At 38.5% G+C, this 24,148-nt stretch overlaps 1 protein-coding gene across 16 annotated transcripts in view; it reads right to left on the reverse strand.

Annotated features, from left to right (window-relative positions):
• Window positions 1-24,148, reverse strand: part of myo18ab (myosin XVIIIA b) — a 107,123-nt gene that overhangs the window by 13,653 nt on the left and 69,322 nt on the right. For all 16 annotated transcript variants that reach the window (XM_079824570.1, XM_079824565.1, XM_079824571.1 and 13 more), the window contains 16 exons: window positions 23,519-23,647; window positions 18,751-18,894; window positions 17,810-17,899; window positions 16,741-16,860; window positions 15,930-16,041; window positions 14,251-14,378; window positions 13,508-13,662; window positions 10,550-10,673; window positions 10,216-10,416; window positions 9,623-9,733; window positions 8,299-8,403; window positions 7,017-7,163; window positions 6,795-6,908; window positions 4,590-4,706; window positions 2,055-2,138; window positions 425-562 (listed from right to left, as the gene is read on the reverse strand). In XM_079824570.1, coding sequence (XP_079680696.1) covers window positions 425-562; window positions 2,055-2,138; window positions 4,590-4,706; window positions 6,795-6,908; window positions 7,017-7,163; window positions 8,299-8,403; window positions 9,623-9,733; window positions 10,216-10,416; window positions 10,550-10,673; window positions 13,508-13,662; window positions 14,251-14,378; window positions 15,930-16,041; window positions 16,741-16,860; window positions 17,810-17,899; window positions 18,751-18,894; window positions 23,519-23,647 — 2,019 coding nt within the window. The remainder of the gene's footprint in view (window positions 1-424; window positions 563-2,054; window positions 2,139-4,589; window positions 4,707-6,794; window positions 6,909-7,016; window positions 7,164-8,298; window positions 8,404-9,622; window positions 9,734-10,215; window positions 10,417-10,549; window positions 10,674-13,507; window positions 13,663-14,250; window positions 14,379-15,929; window positions 16,042-16,740; window positions 16,861-17,809; window positions 17,900-18,750; window positions 18,895-23,518; window positions 23,648-24,148) is intronic.

Below are 24,148 nucleotides of genomic sequence, written 5' to 3' on the forward strand. Positions count from 1 at the left end.
AATACTGAAATAATGTGCATTAGAGAAAATACATTTTAATTACATTAGCTGTGTACAATGCAAAAACAGATGACCTGCTGCCTCTAGCAACAAAATATATCAGACATGAAATTAAATGTAGATTTCCTCTAAAAGGACTAACACTGTTGATTTGGAAAAAAAAAACAGAGAGGGGACAGAAATAATCCACATTCAATTTGTATTGCCATTTTTTTTTTATAGAGAATTGTAAAACACTTCTAGTACAAGGGTTAAAGGTCTATAAAGGCCAATGGGGAGAGGCCTGGTGGGTGTGTATATTAATTTCATCCTTATCTGACACTTCAATGTCTGCGCCCTGACCTTTTGACGTGCCCTGACCTTTTGACACTTCCAGCACCCAGCCTACTCAGCCCACATAGGCACATGCATCCGGCCAACTTACCTCCAAGCGTTTGACCTGTGTCTTCTCGAACTCCAGCTTGGTCTCCAGCTCACGGATCTTGGCCTCCTGCCGGCTGACCAGAGACTTGTCCACCATGGACTGCTCTTGGAACTCTAGCTGACTCTGCAGGGCCGTGAGCTGCCAAACAAACACAGAGTGAGAATTTACACACATACACTGAGAAAAAAAACGAAAGCAACTGAATACCAATTTGAACGGCTAAATACAACTTTAATCTGCTAAGATTAAAGCCCCTCTCCACCACGGGGTGCCTTTAACAAGGCCCTACACCTGGTTTATCAAACCTTTGAACTAGCTCTGCCGCTATACATTGAGTGATAAGTCCAACCCAGTTCGGACCAGTATAGAGGTTATGATACTTACTCAATTACACAGGTCTCAAATCCATTATTCAAACCCCATCACCATGTTTTTGAATTTCTCTTCTCCTTTTCTGTATACAGCCACAGTCGTTTCAAAGAGTGAAAATATTCTGTGCTAAAAATAATTCCGTTTTTTTTTTCTGAATACACAGGTGGCCAGATAGAGTTCTTGAGCAAATTACTCAAGTTTGAATTTTGTGAGGGGGAAACCAAATCTTCCCTACAGTACTGGATTTTGGAAAAAGTGTGCAGAGAGAGCAAAGTCTGATCCTATCATTAAAGACTCAAATGATGAGAGGGACGGAGTCTGATCCTATTATAAAAGAGTAAAATGCTGAAGGGGTGGAGTCTGATCCAATCATTAAAAACAGAAATGCTGAAAGGGCGGAGTCTGATCCTATTATTAAAGGGTTAGTTCACCCAAAAATGAAAATTAGACCATGATTTACTCCCCCTCAAGTCATCCTAGGTATATATGACTAGGTTACTCTTTCACCGCAAGTCGACTTGCGTACCCCTGACCGCTGGAAGCTAGTTATTTCAGTCAATATGTGATGTTATATGATGGATAGATGCACTTTTATGGACTTAAAAATGACCCAACAAGTCACTGCCATTATAAAGCTTAGAAAAGCCAGCACATTTTTAATTTAACTCCAATTTTATTTGTCTGAAAGAAGAATGTCATATACACCTAGGATGACTTGAGGGTGAGTAAATCATGGTCTAATTTTCATTTTTGGGTGAACTAACCCTTTAAAGACTCAAATGCTGAGAGGGGCAGAGTCTGATCCTATCATTAAAGACTCAAATGATGAGAGGGGGTGGAGTCTGATCCTATTATTAAAGAGTCAAATGCTGAGACGGGAGGAGTCTATTTCTATCATGAGGTGCAGAGTCTGATCCTATTATTAAATAGTCGAATTCAGAGAGAGGCGGGGTTTGATCGCATCTCATTACAGAGACCAAAGCTGAGAGGGGACGGAGTCCAACCTTGATCTCATACAAGAGTAAACAGTTGAGAGGGTCGAGCCTGATCTTGAACTCATGAAAGAATAAACTGTTCAAAGAGGAAGAGTCTGAATATTATCTCCATACTGTAACTTTGCAGAACTAATTTGACCTTAAGCACCTTAGCTCACCTTAAGCAGAAATTAAACAAAACAGGAGCTACTTCAATCCACTTGCAAGTAACAGTGTTGACTTTGTGAATATTCATTTCTGTTTGGAATCCAAAGTGAATTCACCTTTTCCTGGACGTCCTGTTTCTCCTTCATGGCCTCCTCCAGCTGGGCTTGCAGGTCACTGATCTGGGCCAGGTTCTGTGAGGACTGTACAAGAACACACCCAAGAGGGGTCAGAGTCTTCTACACACACACCATAGGATCAAATTCCTTTATTTTTATATAACTGAAGTGATCTAAACATATTTTTATGCTATATACATGATCTGTGAGTATGCACTTTTTCTGTATGTATGAAATATTTAGATGATTATATACAGCAAAATTCACCACAACAACTGATCTTCTATTTCATTGTTTATAAAAAGGTGGACATTTATTTCAAATAATCAGCAAAATGGTGTATTATCCTTTATTTAACTGTGTATAGAGTCCTATATACACAGTGGAAGTGGGAAATATGCATGATGGCATGTTATTTTGGTGATATATCTTACAGCACATTGCAAATCATTTAGCTGCTGACAGACAAGCAATCGTATGGTCTGTTAATGACATCTCACAAAAAATGGCATCATTAAATGGCATGCTAACAGAAGCATGAGTGAAATGTAGCCTCAAATGGAATATGAATGCCTCAAGTATGAATGTGGCCGCATTTTAAAACCTGATATACCCATAAATGAACCATAGAGCTGGTGAAGTAAACCCAAGGGAACAGAGCTGTTCCATTGGAGAGGATCTGTTTACTTAGAATCTGTGGAGACACATCACTCATCTGTACATTGCTGCCATAGCAGCAAGCTGTGTTTAAAACACTCTTAATGACAATCAACCCACACACTCAAATAAATGACAATCGCTCCAGTGACACTTTCCCACTGGCACGAACGACCAATCAAAGGCAGAAATACAAAGTGGCCCATCTGCACACACTAAATGACGCTGTAGATTTGATTTACATGATGAAAGCATGTTGCTGAGAAACAGCAATGAATCATACTGGAAAATGTCAGATATGTTGGAATGATGTAGCATGCAATGCGCTCCGTGTCAAAAAAATAAATCATTGAAAAGGACAACATGACTGTGAACAAAAATGCTTTTTAGGCCTGTTTCACAATGCCGTGATTGCTGTGAATGCTGTAACCTGTTAAATATGTTCACCAAAATAAGTACACACTGCTTTTATTTTGCAGCGTGCAAATAATTTAATATTTATATATACTATGAGCTCAATAGAAATAAACCTGTTATACATCTGAGACAGCAGAGAGTAGCTGGTGCTCTGTAGAGCAGTTTGTCTGTTTGGGGCTACTCAGGGCTGTTTCTAGCCATTTTGACACCCTAGGTGAAATCCTTATTGGCACCCCCCAGCCAAATCTTAAAAAGCAACATGGTATTACTGGTATTAATTTTAATCCTTATTAACAAATACATACACACATACCATTTTGGAACTGTAATCCTTATGAACAAATATATACAAGTACAATTTGGAAACTACGTATAAAAGCTTGACCAGTCACATGAAAGTAAGAATAAATATTGATTCAGTGCGGTCTTTGTTTCTCATTGACGCTTGAACTTCCCCTTTAAATAACGCAACGCTATGCCCAGTACGACACTATTAGAACTGAATGAATCGATTCAGCATTCAACACCATCCGTGCATTAAATTCGACAAAGCGGTTTAATAAAGGATGTAATAAATATTGTGAATTAGCACATTTTATTATACTATTTTTAATTGGCCGTTAAAGTTTTATATGGGACAATTACACACTGATCCTTTAACAATGCATTGGCGCAAAAACGCACACCTTTTGAAGGTGCAAGTAAGAGAAGAGACTCTTCATAGAGTCAAAATATTATAATATCATGACATGCTAAAGTGACAGTGGTTAGCCTATATCTTGCCTCTACAATACACATCGAGCAATATTACGCTATCTGCCCATTTCACAGCGTGATTTCTTGACTGCCACAAATACGGCCCTAACAAAATACAGATTTGTGCACTTTTTATTGTACCTGTTTTTTTAATTGGCCTTTGAATTCAGCTTTATTGTGTGGTTAAAAAAAAGCTTTACCTTGCCAAAGCATTGACCGAGCTCTTTGATCTAATGGTGTCGAGCGCTCCAAATGCAAACTTGACATGCAACAACAGTAATTGACAGTACTCTGATCCAATATAGGAATCGTCTGATTGACAGTACTCTATCCCAATAGTGTTAGGGGAACCAGTGGGGGTGGCAATCATATTTCAGGGTGGCCGTGACGCCCTTTACACACACCACTGATTTGCGCTCATTGGTGCCCCTTCAGCTGATGGCGCCTATGCCTAAAAACGGCCCTGGGGCTACTGTAGAAACATGGCTTTGCAAAATGGTGACTTCACAGTGAGGGGACCCACGGTGTATGTAGATAGAAATTACTCATTCTAAGGTAATAAAAGCATTTCTGTCAATAGATCCTCATAAACACTACACACTGCACCTTTAAATGTACATGTACAGACACATCTACTCTGTGTGTGATGATGAGAGAAAGGCTCTGTACAGCTCTCTGACAGGCATGAGTGCTGGAGAGAGTTACCTGGGCAACCGCGGCTTTGTGTTTCTTCATGAGTTCATTCATGTCCTCCTGGTCCTCCTCCATGCGAGACTGCAGGTCATTCTTCTCCCTCTGCAAACGACTCAGCTGCTCCTCAAGCTGCACAGGAAACAAACAATAGAATAAGACAAAAACTAATATGACTGCAAATTGAAATGGAAAAAAAAAGGTCTGAAAAAAAACAAAACAAAAAAAACACTGATAGAAATGCTTGGCTTACTTTGTGTTTTATTTCTTTGGTAGTAATGATGGATTTAAAAAAAAAAAATTACGCTTTGTAAATTACGCATTGTATTAGAAACGGTGTTTCTAATACAATGGCTTAGGGAGTGACAGCAAATTTGACATCTCTCGAACTCTCTTCTTTGGGAAGTCATTGAAACGCTATCCCAGATTTTTCTTTTGCTATTGGAGCAAATGGAAATACAAAGACTTTTGCTTTCTGACCCCAGAAATATAAAAAGGGTCCTTTTGAGCTATTTTTATTGATACAGACAGTCAGAATCAAACCTCACTTTTAGTTTGAAACTGAAAACCTGTCTCCTTCTAATTCCTGAAAGAGATAATTTTCCTGTCACCTTGTCATTAAACAGTAGCTGCTTGCATTGTATAAATCCCTGAGAACACAGCACAGTCTCCCAATTAGAGACGAACACTTCACTGCCTGCTCTGTCAAACAGTATCAGAGGTCTAATTCTATTCAATAATAATTACCTCAACAATACAAGCAGCTAATCTCGGAGGAATAACTTTCAAATGTGTTAGTAAAAGCGCAAAATGTAGACATCACACATTACTAATGAAGTAGTGAGCATGAAAGCAAGAAATGAAATGATTTCGTAAAAACATCCCCATAAAGTCAGCTCACATTTTCTTTCACACTCCCTCTCTTTCACAAATCAATGCAAATACATTTATATTAAAGGGGTTATATTCTACAAGTTTTACTTGTTTCCATGATATGCACCAAAAACAAGACTTTTTTGTTTAGAGTTTAGACTAGAGTACTGTTTCTTTTTACGAGTTCTATATGTAAATTACTTCTATTGTGATTGGTTAATCTCTCTGAAAATTACCTTAGCTGTATGTACGCTACTGTTCAAAAGTTTACTGCTTTTTTAATCAAATAAATGCAGTCTTGGTAAGCATAAGAGACTTCTTTCAAAAACAACAGAAAAATCTTACTGATCGCAAACTTTGGAATGGTAGTGTAAATTGTTTGTGGTCATATGATAATATGCTTGTGCTTATGGCATCAATATTATGATGATTTCTCAAGTTTTCATAAAGGATCTACATGGACTGGCTTTGCAGAAGTATGTGTACAAATGAATGAAAATCCTGTTTTCCATTATAAGTTAACACAAGACACTGATAAAAGAGATTTCCTTTTATTCTGTACGCTTCCATTCCACACCTTTAAATGCTGTCTGGCAGGAGTATTGTATCAAACCTATGTGTCACCTTCAAATCCTCTAGTGGAAATCCATGATCTCCCAGGGGGGAGGGTGGGGGTGACAGACAGACCTGAAGCTAATCAGACGGTGATCATGAACAGACCATTTATCACGGTCTTGCTAATCAATGACAATATTCAGAAGAGAGACGGTTTTAGCAATAGCCACAAAAACACTCGACTGCACAAAAACACTCGACTGCACCAAAACAATGCTTCAGCATGGCTACGGCTTTATAGAAAATTAAAATGTTCACTGCACCCTTCTGTCAGAGTGTCTCTTGCTCCAGAGAGCGGAGCAAATGACAGGCGGCATTGACAAAAAAAGAAAACAATATGGAGACAGCGTCAGGGGAACAGCATCTGTAGAATTTGGCTGCACCCGTCTCTCCTGATATCGCTTCATAATACGCTACAGTGAGGACACAATTACACAATTTTCTCCACGCTGAAATAATACTGAATCAATGTCAGAATTATTAAAGTGTAATGTATTTCACGGCGATACATCCTGTTCAAATTAGAGCCGGGATCGGAAACGTGCCATTAAGGGCGGAAATCATTTCCCCATGGTAAATAATTGAAATGACATCCTGGCTGCCACCTATGGTGGATGAAGACAGGTAATGTCTGTGTCCATGCATGCCTCTGACTAATGTAAAAAGTATTACAAAATATATATATTTTTTTTAATTAAGAGTTATTCTTTTTCCAAACACAGGAAGGCTTACCGTCTGCTTGGATTTGGATATGTCATCCATTTGGACATGGAGGTCCTCGATCTCTACTTCCATTGACTTTCGGGCTTTGACTGCAGCAGCGCATGTGAACTCTGATTCCTCGAGCTGTAAAGAGCACACATGCAAACATGCATAAATAAAATGTATGTTTACTACTGGACCTCATGTATGATGTGTTATATCTACAGAACTCAGGGGAGCTGAGAAACAGACCTGGTTCTTGAGCTGAGCGATCTCTCTCTTGCTGGGAGCGTTGTTCTTCAGGTGGTCAAGCATGATCTGGGCATCAGCCAGCAAGGCTTTTGTGCGCTTCAGATCCTTCCTCAGACGCTTCTCTGTCTCCACATCTCTGTGGCTCACCTGAAAACACCAAAGACAGTTTATATTCTCTCTAAGGGTGTGTTCACACTTGGCATGTTTGGTTCGATTAAAACGAACCTTGGTGCACACCAAACAAGCGGACCAGGACTGCTGAAAAGATTCCAAACGAACCAAACTACAAGTGTGAACACACCCTAATGTTTTTCACACTGAAAGCTTATAGGAATGACGATTTTTGGTTGGGTTTAGCAACTGTTACTTTCAGGAAACATACAAAATATACATTTTATTTTCATGACTGTACACAACCTTCACCACAATAGTGTTTTTGTTCATATTGGAAATGTTTTCATATAGGTACAGCCACCTATTTTTTGAGTGATTTTGAAAATCTTTAATCTTAAAAAAAAAAGCCAAAATCAATCAATAGCTTTTAGTTTAAGTCATGAACATTATTTTCTATCATTATTTGCTGCATTTTGTTGCATTTGGTATTAGAGGGAGGGACATTTTCACTTCAGGAGACATTTTATTAAAAAAAATTATTTGTACCCAAAAAAAGAGAGCAAAAAAAAAAAAAGTAATAAGCATTTTTGGTCCAAGATTTACAGAAAGATGTTCAAAAGTTTTTGAAAAGTCTTTTATGCTCACCAAGGCTCATTTATTTGACAGAAACTAGAGTAAAAACAGTAATATTTAAACATAATATTGAAATTTATAATAATTTTTCTATTTTAATATATTTTAAAATCATTACTCTAGTCTTCGCATGATCCTTCAGAAATCATTCTAATATGCTGATTTGCTGTTTAAGAAACATTTCTTATCATTATCAATGTTGAAAACTGTTATATTGCTTAAAATGTTGTGGAAACGTTGATACAGTTTTGAAAAGGATTCTTTCAAAAGAGCAGCATTTATTTGAAATAAACATTATAACATTATAAATACTTCACTGTCAAATTTGATAAATTGAATGCCTCCTTATTGAATAAAAGTATTCATTTCTTTTACAGACCCCATATTTTTTTTAATGGTACTGTATCTGCTAAAAGGAGCACACTCATACATGACTAAAAGCTACAAAAACATTTCAACGGCATTTCATACAGCATATATTAAATCATGTTTCAAACCTTGACTAGTTATATTGCAAGTTTCATGAGTGCTGTACCTGCTCCTGGGCGCTCATCAGTTTGGCTTCTAGGTCTCTTCTCTCTCGCAAGACCTTCTGCTTGTCTTCATACTCCTCCTCCAGCTGTACCTCCATTTGCTTGAGCTGCTCACACACACAAAACATAGTAACAGAACATCATGGAGGGCTTAGTGAAGTAGGTTGGCCCTGAAGAGTCAATGCAATTATATACTATCATTCCAGACATATAAACACATTCCTTAAATGTGTCTTTAGATGCTTCTGAGCACCTTCAAGTGTCAATCAAGGGACTCGCTCGTGAGAAAGAAGGGTAATTATAGGATGCACTGTACTGGCAGCTTGATTGGTTAAGTGGAGAGGAGGGAAAGGTGAAATATACGTGAGGAAAATAAAACAGGCCCATGAATTATACATCAAAACAAAACTCAATGAGTTCAGCTTATCTGCACCTCCGCGGCAAAGACACTCCACAAATGTGAAGTCGCTATCTGCAACATGAGCTAGTTGAACAACACTGAATGAAAATTCTTATTCAACACATGGCCGAATGTGTCTTGTTTATTTATGTTGTACAGGAAGCAAAGCGAGCTCTGCATAAGAACTGAACATCAGCAATTAAAATGTTATAAATTGAACATGCTTGAACTTCTGAAACCAGAACTGAACTCAAACATGCATGGACGCTTTAGAGGCCAGGCATTTTTTTTCTGTCTTGGTTTGTCATAATTGTCAAAATTGTTGTGATTTTGACATCATAATAAGATTTTTCTGAGAAATCAACAATTTTGTAGTGACCTAAACATAACAAATGTTGTTTTGTCAAGATTGTCAAGACTCAAATGTTTCTTTACATTTATGCTATTACAATAAAATATATATATTTTTTACTTTTTTTTGTAAATATAGTAATGCATCATTTTACAGTGAACGGTGTATCTTTCCCTAAATACTTATATTTACTGTACTTTAAGACTGATATTAGAGTATACACATATTTCATATTATATCATATTTTTGAAAATATTATTTTAAGAGCTAAAATCCTCACTGTGCATTGTTTGTAGAGCTGCATATAAAAGAAAATTATCAATAATAGTAATAATAAAAATGTACATATAATTTACAATAGTATTTACAAGCAGCTCTACAAAATAATTGCACATTAAGGATATTAGCAAATTAATATATAAAAAGAAAAATAAAGAAAGAAAGGAAGGAAGAAAGCTCTTATTTATATAAAAAAATGTGTGTAAAATAATGAAAATATCATACAATGATGCCAACATGCCAAAGGTTGCATTGACTATTAGCAGTTGTATAGTGATTGGTGGATGTATCGTACCTTCTTGCTGCAGGACTGTCTGATCTCCTCCACCTCGTCGTCTTTGCTCTCAATCTCCTTTGAATGCGTCTGTCTCAGTCTCTCCATCTCCATCTCCAGACGGAGCTTGGCCTGCAGGTCACAACATCAACATCTCATTGAATACAAATCTACACCTTCTGCAAGCACGCATGCATTGAAACACAGTTGAACATACGATATGTGCATACAGATGCATATGCAAAATAGCCCTGCCGCACAGGCCAATAAAACTCTTCTTAATTATTATTATAATGTATGCAGACTGGGAGTATTGACAGTTTCTTCATACCAACGCATCAGCTGAATCTACATGAATTAGCATATTACGCATGACAGGTGAAAATTGTGTGCATGGAGAATATGCATCATTCCAAGAAATAATACATTAAACATCAGGCAGCTCAATCCGACGTACTGTATATATCCTCATGAAATGATGTATGGCTGGTCAGAGAGTGGCTTTTGTTTACTTAGATACAGTGTGTGAAGACAAAACTGTCGCAAAGGACAGGTGAAGTTAAAAAAGTCCCCACCAAGATAGAAAACGTGATCGTGTATGTGTGTTTGATTACCTGCTCCAGCATCTGAATGGTTCCAGCCTGCTCATCGAGTTCTTCTTCTTGATCTTTGACCTTAGCCTCAAGGTCACGAAGCTGCTTTTTAACCTTGGCCAACGACGCCTCATCCTTTGACTCCTGAGAGTTCAGATCTTGAAGCTCTGCCTCCAATTGCTCCAGCTTCAGATTGACAGCACATATCTCCAGATCCTTATCCTGCGAGCAGAGAAAAACTCATTTAGAACAACATAGTCTGGACTCGGCACACACAGACACATGTACGTCACAGCCAGGAAAAGTCTGTGAGTGAGAGACAACAAAGGGAGATGATATAAGAGAGGTTGCTGACCTCCAGTTGTTGTCGAAGGCTGAACACTTCCCCGGTCAGCATGTCTTTCTCTCTGCTCAGCTTCTCCCGCTGACCCTTTTCTCGCTGCACCTCCTCCTGAGCCTGAGTCTGCTCTGAGTCAAACCTGCAGACATTGCATGCATATAAAAAACACACCTTAGTCAACGAGCTTAATCTCAGGAAAGAGGAAACAAAAGTACAAAGCCATTTTCCAGAGGCTTTACGCTCTCTGTTCCTATGTGGTGGAATTAGCGGCCATCTTCCACCCAATCTCCTTTTTTTTTTGAGATGGTCCTCATTTATATGTCACTTTGTATAAAAACGTAAATATTAAATGTACAAATTTTAATTAGATGTACTTAGATGTAATTAGATGGTAACAGCCATGATATTTGCCAGTTTGATATTATTGCACCAGCCAATAACGTGACAAAAGTAAACGGGATCGCTCACCCAAAAGATAATTTATTCACCCTCATGTTGTTCCAAACTTTCTTTCTTTTGTGGAAGACAAAAGAAGATATGTTGAAGCATGTTGGTAACCAAACTGTTTTGGTTATAAAATTAACTTCCACTGACATTTCTCAAAATATCTTGTTTTAGGTTTCACAGAAGAAAGACAATTATATGCGTTAAGAATGAGGGTGAGTAAATGATGTGGGTGAACTATCCCTTTAACCAGCCAAGCAGACAGTAACAAATTCTTCAGAAAACAATGTCAATTGATAATTAATTTTAATATTATTACTTATTAAAGACATAAATACCCCCCACATACTTTGAATAAAAATCCCATAAAAAACGGAAAACAGACTGTCAATGCTGGCAAATCTTTATAAAAAAACTATGTTTTTGCAGTGACAGTGTATGGAATTTTTCCTATTTTTGCTTTTAATAAAAGTGTATATTATTTGCTGCCATTAAACGGCATTGTCTGCAAATCTGATTTCATGATATCGGTGTTAATAATTGAAAAATCAATTAGTTGACCATTAGTCAAAATACTGTATGTACAATGCAATAACTAAAGGTAATCGCTAATTTCTAATCACATGAAACACTATAATTAAAGCACAAGTCTAATGACAAAAAATATAAATAAATTAAAAAAACATACCTCCTTTTCCTAAAATTGTTAAGCATAGCAGAGTGTCGAGAAACTAAAACTCCTCTAAGCCTTACAGTATTGTGTGTGACGCGCGTGTCAGGAGGGGCATTAGTGGAAAGCGTTCTGATTGGGTTAACTAAGTGGGTAACAATGTGTGAGGAGGGGGGAGTCGTGATGCTTTGGGGCAAATCGGTTCATTCTTTTTCTCTTTTTCTAGTTCTCTCTTTCGTTCTCCACCCCCTTCTCTCAGAGGCCCTGTTATGATCTCGTAAATGAGTTATGCAACCCTTCGCGTTAATCCTAGCCTCACAGAGAATTGAAGGACCACTCTCCTTGCCCTCCCCCTATCCCTCCCACTGGCTAAATCTGCCGTCACCCTGAGCCTCAGGCCGATCATTACATTTAGAGTGGACTTTCACACATCCCGTCTGCAGTGACAGGCACAGCCTCCGCCAGTGTTTACTTGAGAGTCTAGAATGGCTTAGCTGCAGCACCTTTGCACATTAACCACCGTCGCTCCGTTTAGGGCATGCCACTAAGAGTAATGATAGTCATACATATTTCATTTTGAGAAGCTGGTTCCTGAGGCACTGGTGGGCTACTCTTAAGGTTTGTTCACACCAAGGACAATAAGCAGGCAATATAGCAGACAACATAACTTACAATAATAATAAACTGTACGTATAATAAACCAATCGGTTGTTGTAGTTACGCATCTTAATAGTTATCGTTCTTGGTGTGAATGGGCCTTAACACAGTGTCTAAATCAGGCAAGCAGTGTCACGTATTCATCGTCAATTAATTATACCATCCTCTAAATAAAAAACTGTGTGAAACAATAAAATCACAGCCTGTCAGAACATTTTTGATGTTTAACATACTTGAGTTGGGTAAAAATATAGATTTTATAATTAATTGTGATCTTCATCTGATATGGATTGAGAGCATTGTTTGAACCCTGTTGTTAATGTTTAAAATGATTATTTTCATGATATACCAAGTTAGAAGGTTCCCTGTGTCATGTTTCTTTCCCCTGCTGTAGAATCTTCAGCACCATATCAGAAATCATACTTTATCTGAGGTGTGAATGCGAGTTTGCAGTCTGTATAGAATGTGATTCAATAAAAAGCTTAAAATAACGGCAATAAACGTTGTTGTATTGTTTAACAAACATACAACACGCCCAGTGTAATCCACTGGTAGCAAAATAAGGTAACTTATTTATTTTACAGTGTCCTTGTTACATATGTTACATGTAATTACCATAGTAATAACAGTCAATTTTGCATAATTACATGCAACTAACCCTCAACCAAACCCTAATCCTATCCTAATCCTATAGTATGTACATGTTGCTAATTAATATTACTCAGTACTTAAATATATAATTACACTGTAACAATGACACCTTAAAATAAAGTGTAACCCAAACTAAATGCATCTTACTCCGTGTGACAACACAATTTTTTTTTGCTGTTGTTTTAAATAGAAAAACATTAATGTAATTTGGAATTAATAGAATTACTTTTAGGAATTTCACTGTTTTAGCTTTTTAGAGAAGCTTTTGAGTTTTACCAGTTTTCATAATGCAGAGGGTGTGTTAATTTATGTGAGATTATAAATCAGGAAACTCAATAAACCATGCGTATGACCTGACATTGTCTTGATTTGTGCTTATAGGTGAAAGTGCAATAATTCTGAAAAATTACTATCATGATTAGCTTTCATTGACTAAAACTACTACACATCCTGCCATGACAGAAATAGACATAGAACCAACAAAATATCTTGCTGCGCCATTAAGTGCTCCATATAAGAGATACAATTATCCAATATCTGTTCTGACTCACTTGCGCTGTTTCTTCTCCAGGTCATGATTGCGGCTCTGCTGCCCCTCCAGGTGCAGTTTGGTGTCCTGCAGCTCAGCTGTCAGTCTCTGGCATTTCTTCTTTAGCTGCTGAGCCACACGCTGCACCTCTTCATTGTCCGCCTGCAGGTCTGTCAGCTAAACACACAGATTCTCAGTGAGTCTATACAGGTGGATCTGTCCATCCAGTGAGCATCTTGTCTAGATGTGTGAGTTGCAGCTAATACATTCATGTTTGAGACAGTACATGCTGTTGTGTTGGCCCACACTGACAATACGAGTGAATACTGAGTCTTTATGAGGTGTGTGTTAGTTTGGTAGAATAATATCAACAGCAGGGATGCACTTTTATTCAAACTCTGTACAATACCAATAAGCTGATAATTATTGTTATGTTATTACCAATAAATTGGTTTTAACTTTACTTTGTCTAAATAAAATTAAAATACAACATTTAAAACAATTGATTTAAGTTGTGATGTTTTAAGTGAATTTAGGCATCAAAACATTATAATGTGAAGCCTGAAAAATGGATATGTTTTGAGATTTGCTAAAGGAAACGAGCAAATAACAGCCAATAAAATGTCTAAAATAATATCGTCTGAAAAAACAGATATGGAACTAATATTGTGAATCCCTAGTTGACTTGAAGGCAGTGGCAAAGTGACCTGAGCTGTTAGCTTTTAAGTGCAAAAAAATGTTTTTGTGTTTGTATGATGTCCTTACCTTTCTCTCCAGCTGCCTCTTGTTTTGCTGCTCCACCTCTAGTTTGTCATCAAACTCTTGCTGAAGTCTCTTCTTGGTGAACTCGATCTCTCTGATGGCCCTCTCATACTTGAGCCTCCATTCTCCTCCTGAACACAGAGTTAGTGATGATTAAGGCCGCACAGTTCATTGTGAGATGGCCTTGTGTGATTACTAGACTGCAAATTGCAGTGATTTCATTAAATAAATGTGCAAGTGCTTCAAAGCAAAGTGGCAGCACTCTGTTTTGTCTACTGCAAATAGTCCAAACACACTATCTCAACTGGATCAGTGCACTTGAAGTTCATGGTGCAATTTGAGATGTCAGATGTTTTTCATAATGCAGTTAAAATCACATGATTTGGCATCATAATTGCAATATGATTTTCAAGGTGAAACACCACGGGGCAGATTTTTCTGTGGTCATTCCCTAAAGAGAGCCATGGTTTAAACTCTGGACCTCTGCCAGGGAAATTTCACTAGCAGCAAATACACACAAATTAATTAATCAAATCAGATCACTGAAATGCTCTGAAACATACAGTAGATATGAGAGTTGGCTTTAGTGATGGGATGCAGAGTGGAGCCGGTCAATGCCATGTTACCATTACAGAACGAACTGTAATTGCTGGAAAGTGTAATAAATCAAATGTTCAATGTGTAATGGCATTACGTCTCAGAGATCAGCTGTGTGACACAGAGGTGAGAACAAACCGTCACCAGTCTGACGTGCATTAAAATGAGTTCTGTTCATGACAGCAGTGATTCTAATAAGAGCACTACTGAGTATTATCATGCTCAGGCTTTCACAGAGAACACGTTGCTCACCATCAGGAGAAGAAATTAGCAACTATTTATTTTTCAATAAATTCATAGTGAAAGAAAGTGCTCAAAATATTGATCATTGATCATCAACCTCAGATAATCAAGGTAAACTGACAGTTTTGTTTTCTATTAATTGTCTATTACATTTGCCATTTTTATACCCCATTTCCAAAACAAAGAAACATTTTAAACTAAACACTATAACAAATACTAAATAAAAATAATAATTTTTAAACTGAAACTGTGATGCAAAACTGAATTTTCAGCATCATTACTCCAGTCACATGATCCTTCAGAAATCATTCTAATATGCTGATTTGGTGCTCAAAAATAATTTATTATTATTATTATTATCAATGTTAAAAACAGTTGTGCTGCTTAATATTAAATTTAAAAATACATAATTTTTAGGATTATTTCATGAAAGGATTATTTCTTCATGGAAAGTTTCAAAAGCAGAAGAGACAGAGAGAGACAGAGAGAGACGGAGAGAGAGAGCGCATGTTTGGTGTTTTCACTGCCCCCTGGCATTTCCATATAAACAGCTTAATGAGGAGCAGCAGCTCTGATGCTACAGATTATTTTCTCATTTGTCTGGAGGTGCCACGCTGAAACGCTCAGCACACCTGAAGCTCTACCCCTCACCAGAGAGTCATGGGCCATCAAACTCATGGAAATCCTCCCAGATAACCCTTCAATTCTGCCAAAATGATTCAGGAAGGCTCTGATAGTTTTTGCTCAAAGCTCAGCTATCATAAGGGAATCCCTTCACTAAGATCCCATTATGCATTTTATTCCAATCTTGCTCTGTCCAGGAAGTGATGTCACAAGCTCACCGGTGTCATCGTCATCCATTTCCCCGTTGAGCTCCGATGCACGTATGAGCCGTGCCTCCATCACTTCCATCTCCATAGACTCCATCTGCTTCTTCATAGCGTCAAACTTGGCCTGAAACGCAAACACACACAGACGCAGAGCACATCATCTCTCTGTTCTGCAGGGAAATGCCCAGACCATCTGCTCACACAGGCAACCCTGAGCCTAAGAGACACATAAAAACACACAATACACACACACACACCAGGCATACAGAGACAAATACCTGTAGTCGCTGGCTCACACACACTGTCTTTCACATGGATATTTAATATGAGATGACACAATTTGTATACGGCTCACGCTCTGCTGCATGGACTGCATTGTCTATGCTTTGGTGGAAAATATCTATTTCAGGCATGAGGAGATTCCTTACAGAAAACCATCAACTCAAACTCTATCTCTGTTCAGAAGTGTGTGTGTGTGTGTGTGTGTGTGTGTGTGTGTGTGTGTGTGTGTGTGTGTGTGTGTGTGTGTGTGTGTGTGTGTGTACACACGTTTATTACATTGTGGGGACCAAATGGGAGGTCCCCACAAGGATAGTAAAACCTGAGATCACCTACATTGTGGGGACCAGCAAGCAGTCCCCACGTGGGAAATGGATTACTAAATTATGTTTTTTTGAAAATGTAAAAATGCAGAACGTTTTCTGTGATGGGTAGGTTTAGGGGTAGGGGACAGAATATACGTACAGTTTGTACAGTATAAAAACCATTATGCCTATGCAGAGTCCCCACAAAGATAGCGAAACCGAGCAAGTGTGTGTGTTACCTGTAGATCTTTCATGTCTTTCTCTAGCCTCAGCCTCTCCGAGGTCTCGGACTCCAGCAGCTGCGAGGCAGACTCGCCTGTGTTACGCTCATCTGCAAGTTCTGATGACAGTTCTGTGATCTGAAACATACACATAAGCAGCTAACATAAAGCGTACGTCCACTAGATGTGGGTGGTACACGTGCTCTATTCAAACGAAAAAAAATTAGTGTATGAGCTCATCTAAAATATGCAACACTTCACATTTATATCATCACTAACATATTTCACATAGGAATGAAAGCTTTTTGCTATTGTGTTAAGATGGTGACGGTGTGAGGTCTGGGTGTCTGTGACTGTATGTGAAGGTGTGATTTTGTACATTGATGTAATATTAACATACATATAGTACCACGTTGTAGAAATGTATTATGGATGCCTTAAAATGGACATATATAAATCTAGGAATGTATTATATTTTGGTTCAACAGGAAAAAACCCTAGATATGCAAAATATTGATTTGCACATTAGAGAATGATGCATGAATTTATTCTAAAATATATATCCTTATATATTTATAATAATATATTTATTTAGTAATCTAATCTTTTAATCTAATTTACTTTTTTTGCTATTACTGAATGTTTACTCAAACACAAAAACTTTTAATTAAATTTTTTAAAGTCAATTTTGTTTACTTGAATAAAAAACATTATATATTAAATGTTATATTATCAAATATATAATTTTTTTAAAATATATATTACTGTTTAAAAAACTATTTATTATAGTTTTATTTAATTCATAATTTTAATTTGTTAATATTAACAATATGTTCATGAACTTTTTAAATAAAAGAGGCATGTTAATTAGCGTAACCCAATTGTTTTTGCGGTTATCTCAAATTTCTTATTGAGAATCATAAAATTTTCATTGGCACTTGCATCATTTACTGAAACTTTGGTATGGAACACCCCACAAGCACGTATGCACCTGTGATATGCTCAAATGACTTCAGCATAACTTTGTGTAAACAAAACAATAGTTTCTTTGAATTGAATCTGAACTGAATTGAATTCAAACACTAACCTTGCTTTCCAGTCGGTCACTATTGAGTCTCAACTCGTTCCTCTCCTTCTCCACTTTCTCCAGCCTCAATTTGAGCAGCTGAATTTCCTCCTAGACAATCAGAACAACACAAGACGACAGACAGAAAGGCAGGATGACAAGAAATTCAGCTGATATGTAAAGGAATAACCACAGACAGTTACACATTCGGACACAATGACAGCTACTATATTTAGCGAAGTATAGAGATAGACAGGTGAGATAAATTAGAAACTGTAACGGAATGAAAGACGGGAAGAAAGCCTGCCCTCTTTGGAGCCTCTGCGTCTCCATTACCGCAAACCTCCTCCTACTTTCTTAAACTTTTCTTTAGCTAGCTCGAGAGAACTGCAGGCTACAGCCAATCGGTTGCAGCTCTGAAGGCTGTTTGTGCAGAGGAGATAGTGACTCCGTGTTTGTTTTTTAAAAGCAGGCTGTTTGGCGGCAGTGTCAGCACCCTTCTGTCTCTCGCAGGAGCACGCCTGACTGCATGGCTACACAGCACTCAGCGGGATGTGGCCCAGTGGACGAAACTCGCATGCACGCGCACACACTCTGTGACATGCTAATGCACTCCCCGCGGGAAGCAGAGTTGCTTTTGATCCAGCATGCTACATGGGTAATGTATGCATACACACAACCCTGCCACTCTCCACACACACAAACACACACAGGACTCTACAAACACATGGATTGAGGTGAAGCCTCAGAGACAGTAATCAAAGAGACGGGCGATTTGGGTGCGACTGAGAGCTGCAGCTGAATTTGAGAGGTACCCCGTGGGGCGGAGAAACCGAGAGGGGCATTAAAAGCCACACAGATGGGCTTTGAATTCAGCTGTACTATTGTCAAAAGGCAAAATCTGTACATGACATGCCGAATTACAGCATTTGAAGTGGTTAGTGAAGAAGACAGGTGCTTACGTCTTTGCCGCGGATCTGCTCCTCTGTCAGCTGAACCTCGATGAGTGGACGGACGGTGGTGAAAACCTTCCACCACGGCCAGCCCTTCACACCCCGGTTCTTCTTGATGTTTTTCTGGATGCAGCGGATTGCCAAGTCCTGGATCTGAAAAAAAAGGACATTGTGTTTATGACTGTGTGTGCTTTCTACCGCTGTGCTAGTGAGAAATTGTCAGGTCTTTAGGTCTTGAGCTTGTGAAATACAGTAGTTCAAACCAATCAGAGCCCAGATGGACAAAAGCAGGCCTGTGTTTGGAGGCCCAGGGCCCCACAGTCAAAGAGCTTCCCTTGGGGGAACCAGCTCTGAATGGACCTTTTCAACTCCGGGATGTCCACAGTGCGGTCCGCAATAAGCCTGAGGGTGGGACTCTAAACTTCAGGATCCTAATTTTTACATTCTAAGAACCACCGAGAGAAGTATAATCAATCTGAAGACCCAATAAAAGTTTGGTAACACTTTACAAGGTCCAATTAGTTAACATTAGTTAATGCATTAAATAACATTAACTAACAGTGTGCAATACATTTGTTACAGTATTTATTCCTCTTTGTTAATGTTAGTTATTCAAAATACTGTTCATTGTTAGTTCACGCTAGCTCAGCTCCATTAAATAATATGACAGATACAACATTTAATTTTAATAATGTATATTTAAATGTTGAAAATCAACATCATCTGAGATCAACAAATGTGTTATTGTCTTTTCATTGTTAGTTCATATTAATGAATGTACAGTAGTTAACTAATTGTTACATTGAGACATGGGCTAGCCTACGAGTCGATTTTCTTTTATACTTCTGCGTCCTTGCCCGTGTTGACGTGCAGTTACACATGCAGAGGGATCACGTGTACCCCTGAGGGAGGGGTTCTGGCAGACCAATCACACCAGTCACAATTTTGGAAAGGTGCACGTCAGGGTACGTCGTATCCTACGCGTGCAACACACAGCCTACAACGTAGCTACGGCGTACACTCGACGCAGAAGTATAAATTGGGCATAACCCTACCAGTCTACCAATACTCTCTCTTACTAACAATCTAATGAGAGTAAGTAGACATGTAGGTGCAACGTTACATAGTAAACAGAATGTGTTAAAGGGACCATTAAAATAAAATGAAACCCTTACATTTTTCATATTTCTGATGTGGCATGAACGTAGAGTCATCGCACACATCTCAGTGTGCAACCCACTTATTTACACTCAAAGTTTGAATAAACGCTGCTCTACTTCATTAAGTGGACGTTAACACAGCTTACATACTCAACCTTAGCAAAACACCCATAACTGGTGTTGATCACAGGAAGAACAAACACATTTTCTTCAAAGAGGCTGTCAGAAGGCTATACAGATGAGGGATTCTGGAGTCGTACCAATTGTGTAGAAATGCAGCTGGAAGCAAAAGCCCCAAGCCCCTTTGAGTAATTCAATTAAACTTCAATACTACTTGGCAGCTGATTTAAACCCTGCATAAGATTTACATGCTGCAGGAACAGGGACGATTCAAATAATAGAGGATTATCTGGAAACCCAATTAGACAGGCCCAATTCAGCACATTAACGGGGCCGAGTCTGTGCACGTTGCGTTCAGACTATGTCTAATTTGTCACGGCGAGAAAGCTTCGGCACAGAACAGAGGCGGCGCGTGGCCGACATATGCACTGCAGCTCATTTGCCACGCTTTGACCATAACAAATGCCACAAACAGCCATCTAAACAGCTTGTAAGAGACGGCGAAATCGGGAAGAGCTTCCTAATTAAAATGGCCGTCTGGAGGAAATGGTGCCTGTGAGCCCTGGGGCCTGGCAGGAGGAACTAAGTGTTATGTACAAACGGATGCGATGCCAACAAAGTCGGACACAACCCCTCCAACAGGTGTGCGGTGTGAATTGCAGGTGGCATTCATCCGCACGTATGAACACAAGGACATTTGAGCGCACTCACACGTGACTGCAAGGGCACCTGTTCACACTTGGAATGAAACTTGTGTCTTAAGGCAATGAGTTAATTAGAGACACGATTGGCATTTGTGAAATTCCCAGCTCCCTCTAGTGTCGTTTCCATTGAACGTCAAAGAAAATTTGGAAGGAGCAGGCCGGCGTGCTTCAAAGGAGCCCGCGTGGAGTTCTCTGTTCAGGCGCCCCCCAACAGAGACAAACAGAAAGAGGGAGAGAGGAAAGACAGAGAAATCTGGGGGGACTAAGGGCTTAGAACACACTCTTAGATAGTCTAAAACTGGAACAGACTTCAAGGTGCTGAGATCCCTCAATTATCGATCTGAGAGAGAAACAAGCAAATTGATTTTGCATTGTGGCAGCTGTGGTCTGTAAGAGGAAGTCTGGTCCCACTTGTCTGTCTCTCAGGGATCTACCGTAACGATTCAACTCAACACTTCTTGTCTTGACATTGTTAAATACATCCTACAACACAAATGACTTCAGCTCACGCTTGGGTCTTTCCACTTCCACTTTCCACTTATTTTTTAGATCTGGAAGAGGATATGATACTGAGATTCTGTTCAAGACTGTCTTCATCACTAGGTCAGGGGCCATTGTCTCACATAACCAGACATTTATTTTTTTGACACTTTTTGTCGAAATTTCAAATTAACTTGAAATTAAAATATATAAAAATAAATTAAATAATACTATAAAATAAATGGTACATATATGTATTGTATATACAATACCATTTAAAAGTTGGGGTCAGATGTTCTAAAAATGTTTTTAAAGAAGTCTCTTATGCTCACCAAGGCTGCATTTATTTTTTATTTTGAAATATTATTACAAACTAAAATAACCATTTTATATTTTAAAATGTACTTTATTCATTTTCAGCAGCCATTACTCCAGTCTTCAGTGTCACATGATCCTTCAGAAATCATTTTAATATGCTGCTCAAGAAACATTGATACTTGTGCTGCTTATTATTTTTTTGTGGAAACTGAGATAGATATTTTGAGGCTTCTATGATATTATTCAAAAGAAGCATTTATTTGAAATCTTTTTTTTCCCATTATAAATGTCTTTACTGTCACTTTTGACAATTTAATGCACCCTTACTGAATAAAAGTATTTTGTGGATTCAAAAATCTAACAAACTCCCAAATTTTAAATGGTAGTGCATCAATAATAATATTAATAATACATACTTTAAAATATGTAATTAAATAATAAAAAAAGATTTAAACTATTAGACAGACATGTCAGTTTGTGGCAGGTTGCAAACAAAAAACCTAAAAAATTAAAATGTACGAATTATTTCACCAACTTAAAAAACATGGCATAATGTACAATTCTATTCGTGGACATTTAAATTTAGCAACAGTCCCAAACAAATTCCTTGAATATCTTTAAAAAAACTGATGCCACTTTGACAAATGTGATTATTTTATTCTCAAAAACACTTGCAAACATTGACAAGCTTTGGTACTGTAAGTGCATGGGCGTCTGAGGTTACGGCCCATGAGGAGACTTTCTACGGATACAGTCCAGTACAAATCCCTAGACGGATTTCTCAGTCTAGCGTGAAGCATAGGTTTCTGACAAGCTTGACAAAAGATTTCTTTCTAAGGAAATAAATTCCTCTGGGGACAGGTCGCTGTGATTCAGAGGCATCCAGACAAGGCTCTTTGTGGGGACAATAACTGTACAGAAAGTAGAAAATAACAGTGAACCCTTCAACAAATGGCAAGCTGCAGTCCAACTTCGTCAAAGAAATCAAACAAAGTACACTTGACTTCTTTTATGGCTCACCTACAAATCAGTTACAAAAGGCGCCTTACAAGGAGCCCTGCTAAACAACAGAGACAAAAGAACGTAACACAGGATCTAAAGTAAGAAAACAACCCCTACTAACATCTATGATACCAACTACAGCCAACAAGAGTAAAAATACCTTATTCAAACTGCTTTTACTTACAGCAAAACATCCAGTAAACAGTCTTGACTCCTGTCAGGAGCTCTGAGGTAAACTGAAAACATAGTCTCGCCAAGAAAAGCCTTCTCTGTTTTTGTGCAATACTGAAAGAGGAAGTGGATGTTGATGAAGTTGTATTGCCAAGGCAGCTGACCACCGAGGGCCAACAGCAGTGTGAGGAGTTGCATCGAGCCCACCTCCTCCATTCACATGAGTTTTACTGAGACAGGGGCCCAGTCTTCTCAGGGGAGAGAGACAGAGTCACAGGCAACTGTAGGACCAGCCCTCACATCCTGAGCCAATCCCACTGAGGGTAGCATGAGTGTGAAAGTGAGAGAGCAAGAAAGGGGCACAAAGGACCAGAGATTGAAAGAAAGACACAAGGGCAGAATAGAAGGGCTTCAATTCAAAAATAGACGGCGTGAGTGGCAAAGCAGATATTAATGGACAGAGATGGGGCAGGCGAGAGTGCAAGGCACGCAGTGGCGGGAGAATCAATAGGCCTGTGATGGAGGGCAGTGGGGCAGGTGGCTTCCTCCCCGGAGATGCGCTGATTGAATGTTATCTGTCAGTGAAGGCCACAGGCAGAGGGATTTTTTCAAGACAGCAATGACATTTCTGATGGACTCTGAGACAAACCTCACGACAAATGAACTGAAGTACGGAGTGCTCTGATTGAGAATGGGACAGACGCCCAAAAACACAAAACATTTCCATTAGGTGGGACAAAAGGTGGCTTACGATGTCTTAAATGTTCCAGGGGTATGCATGTTGTAAATTATTTATAGTATGAATTCTTTTTTAAGAGTTACCTTCCTCTTCTTGAAGGCCTGTCGAGCCAGGTAGCCTCTGCACGCAGCCTGAAACAGGGTAATGTTGCGTCTGGTCTGGATATCTCTGTGCTCCTCCAGCTTAGGCAAAACACCTGCTCTGAAGAACACCTGCAAACAGACCACTGCTATGAGATATATGGAAATACAACAAACTTTCTCATAATGAACATTCACTGAATTCATAACATGTGGTTAATGGCACACTGTTAAAAACAATAATAGTAATATTGTATAATATAATGTATTCATAATTGAAATAAAATAATTATTTATATGTATAAGATTAGTTTAAAAAAAAAAAATTTTATTCTTGTATTATTGTTTTACATTTATTTATTTATACATGTTATTTATATGTAACATTCATAGTCATAGATTTTCCATTCTGCAGTCACCCTGTCTGAAATCGTGAGGAGTTCCTTTAAACTGCTGCCCATGCTCTGTTTACTGGTAATTTTCCGCTCTGTGGTGGGGGTGTCAAACCGAGTTGGATTAACACTTCGGAATCCTACTCCATTAGGCCATTTAATCAGAGAAATTTGAGGGAAGTGGACCTTGCGTTTTTTCCAGATGTGCATTCATCAAAGTCTGTGGACAAGGTCTAATTGC

The sequence above is a fragment of the Gobio gobio genome (genome assembly GCF_949357685.1).
Source record: "Gobio gobio genome assembly, chromosome: 8".
Classification (NCBI taxonomy): Eukaryota; Metazoa; Chordata; class Actinopteri; order Cypriniformes; family Gobionidae; genus Gobio; species Gobio gobio.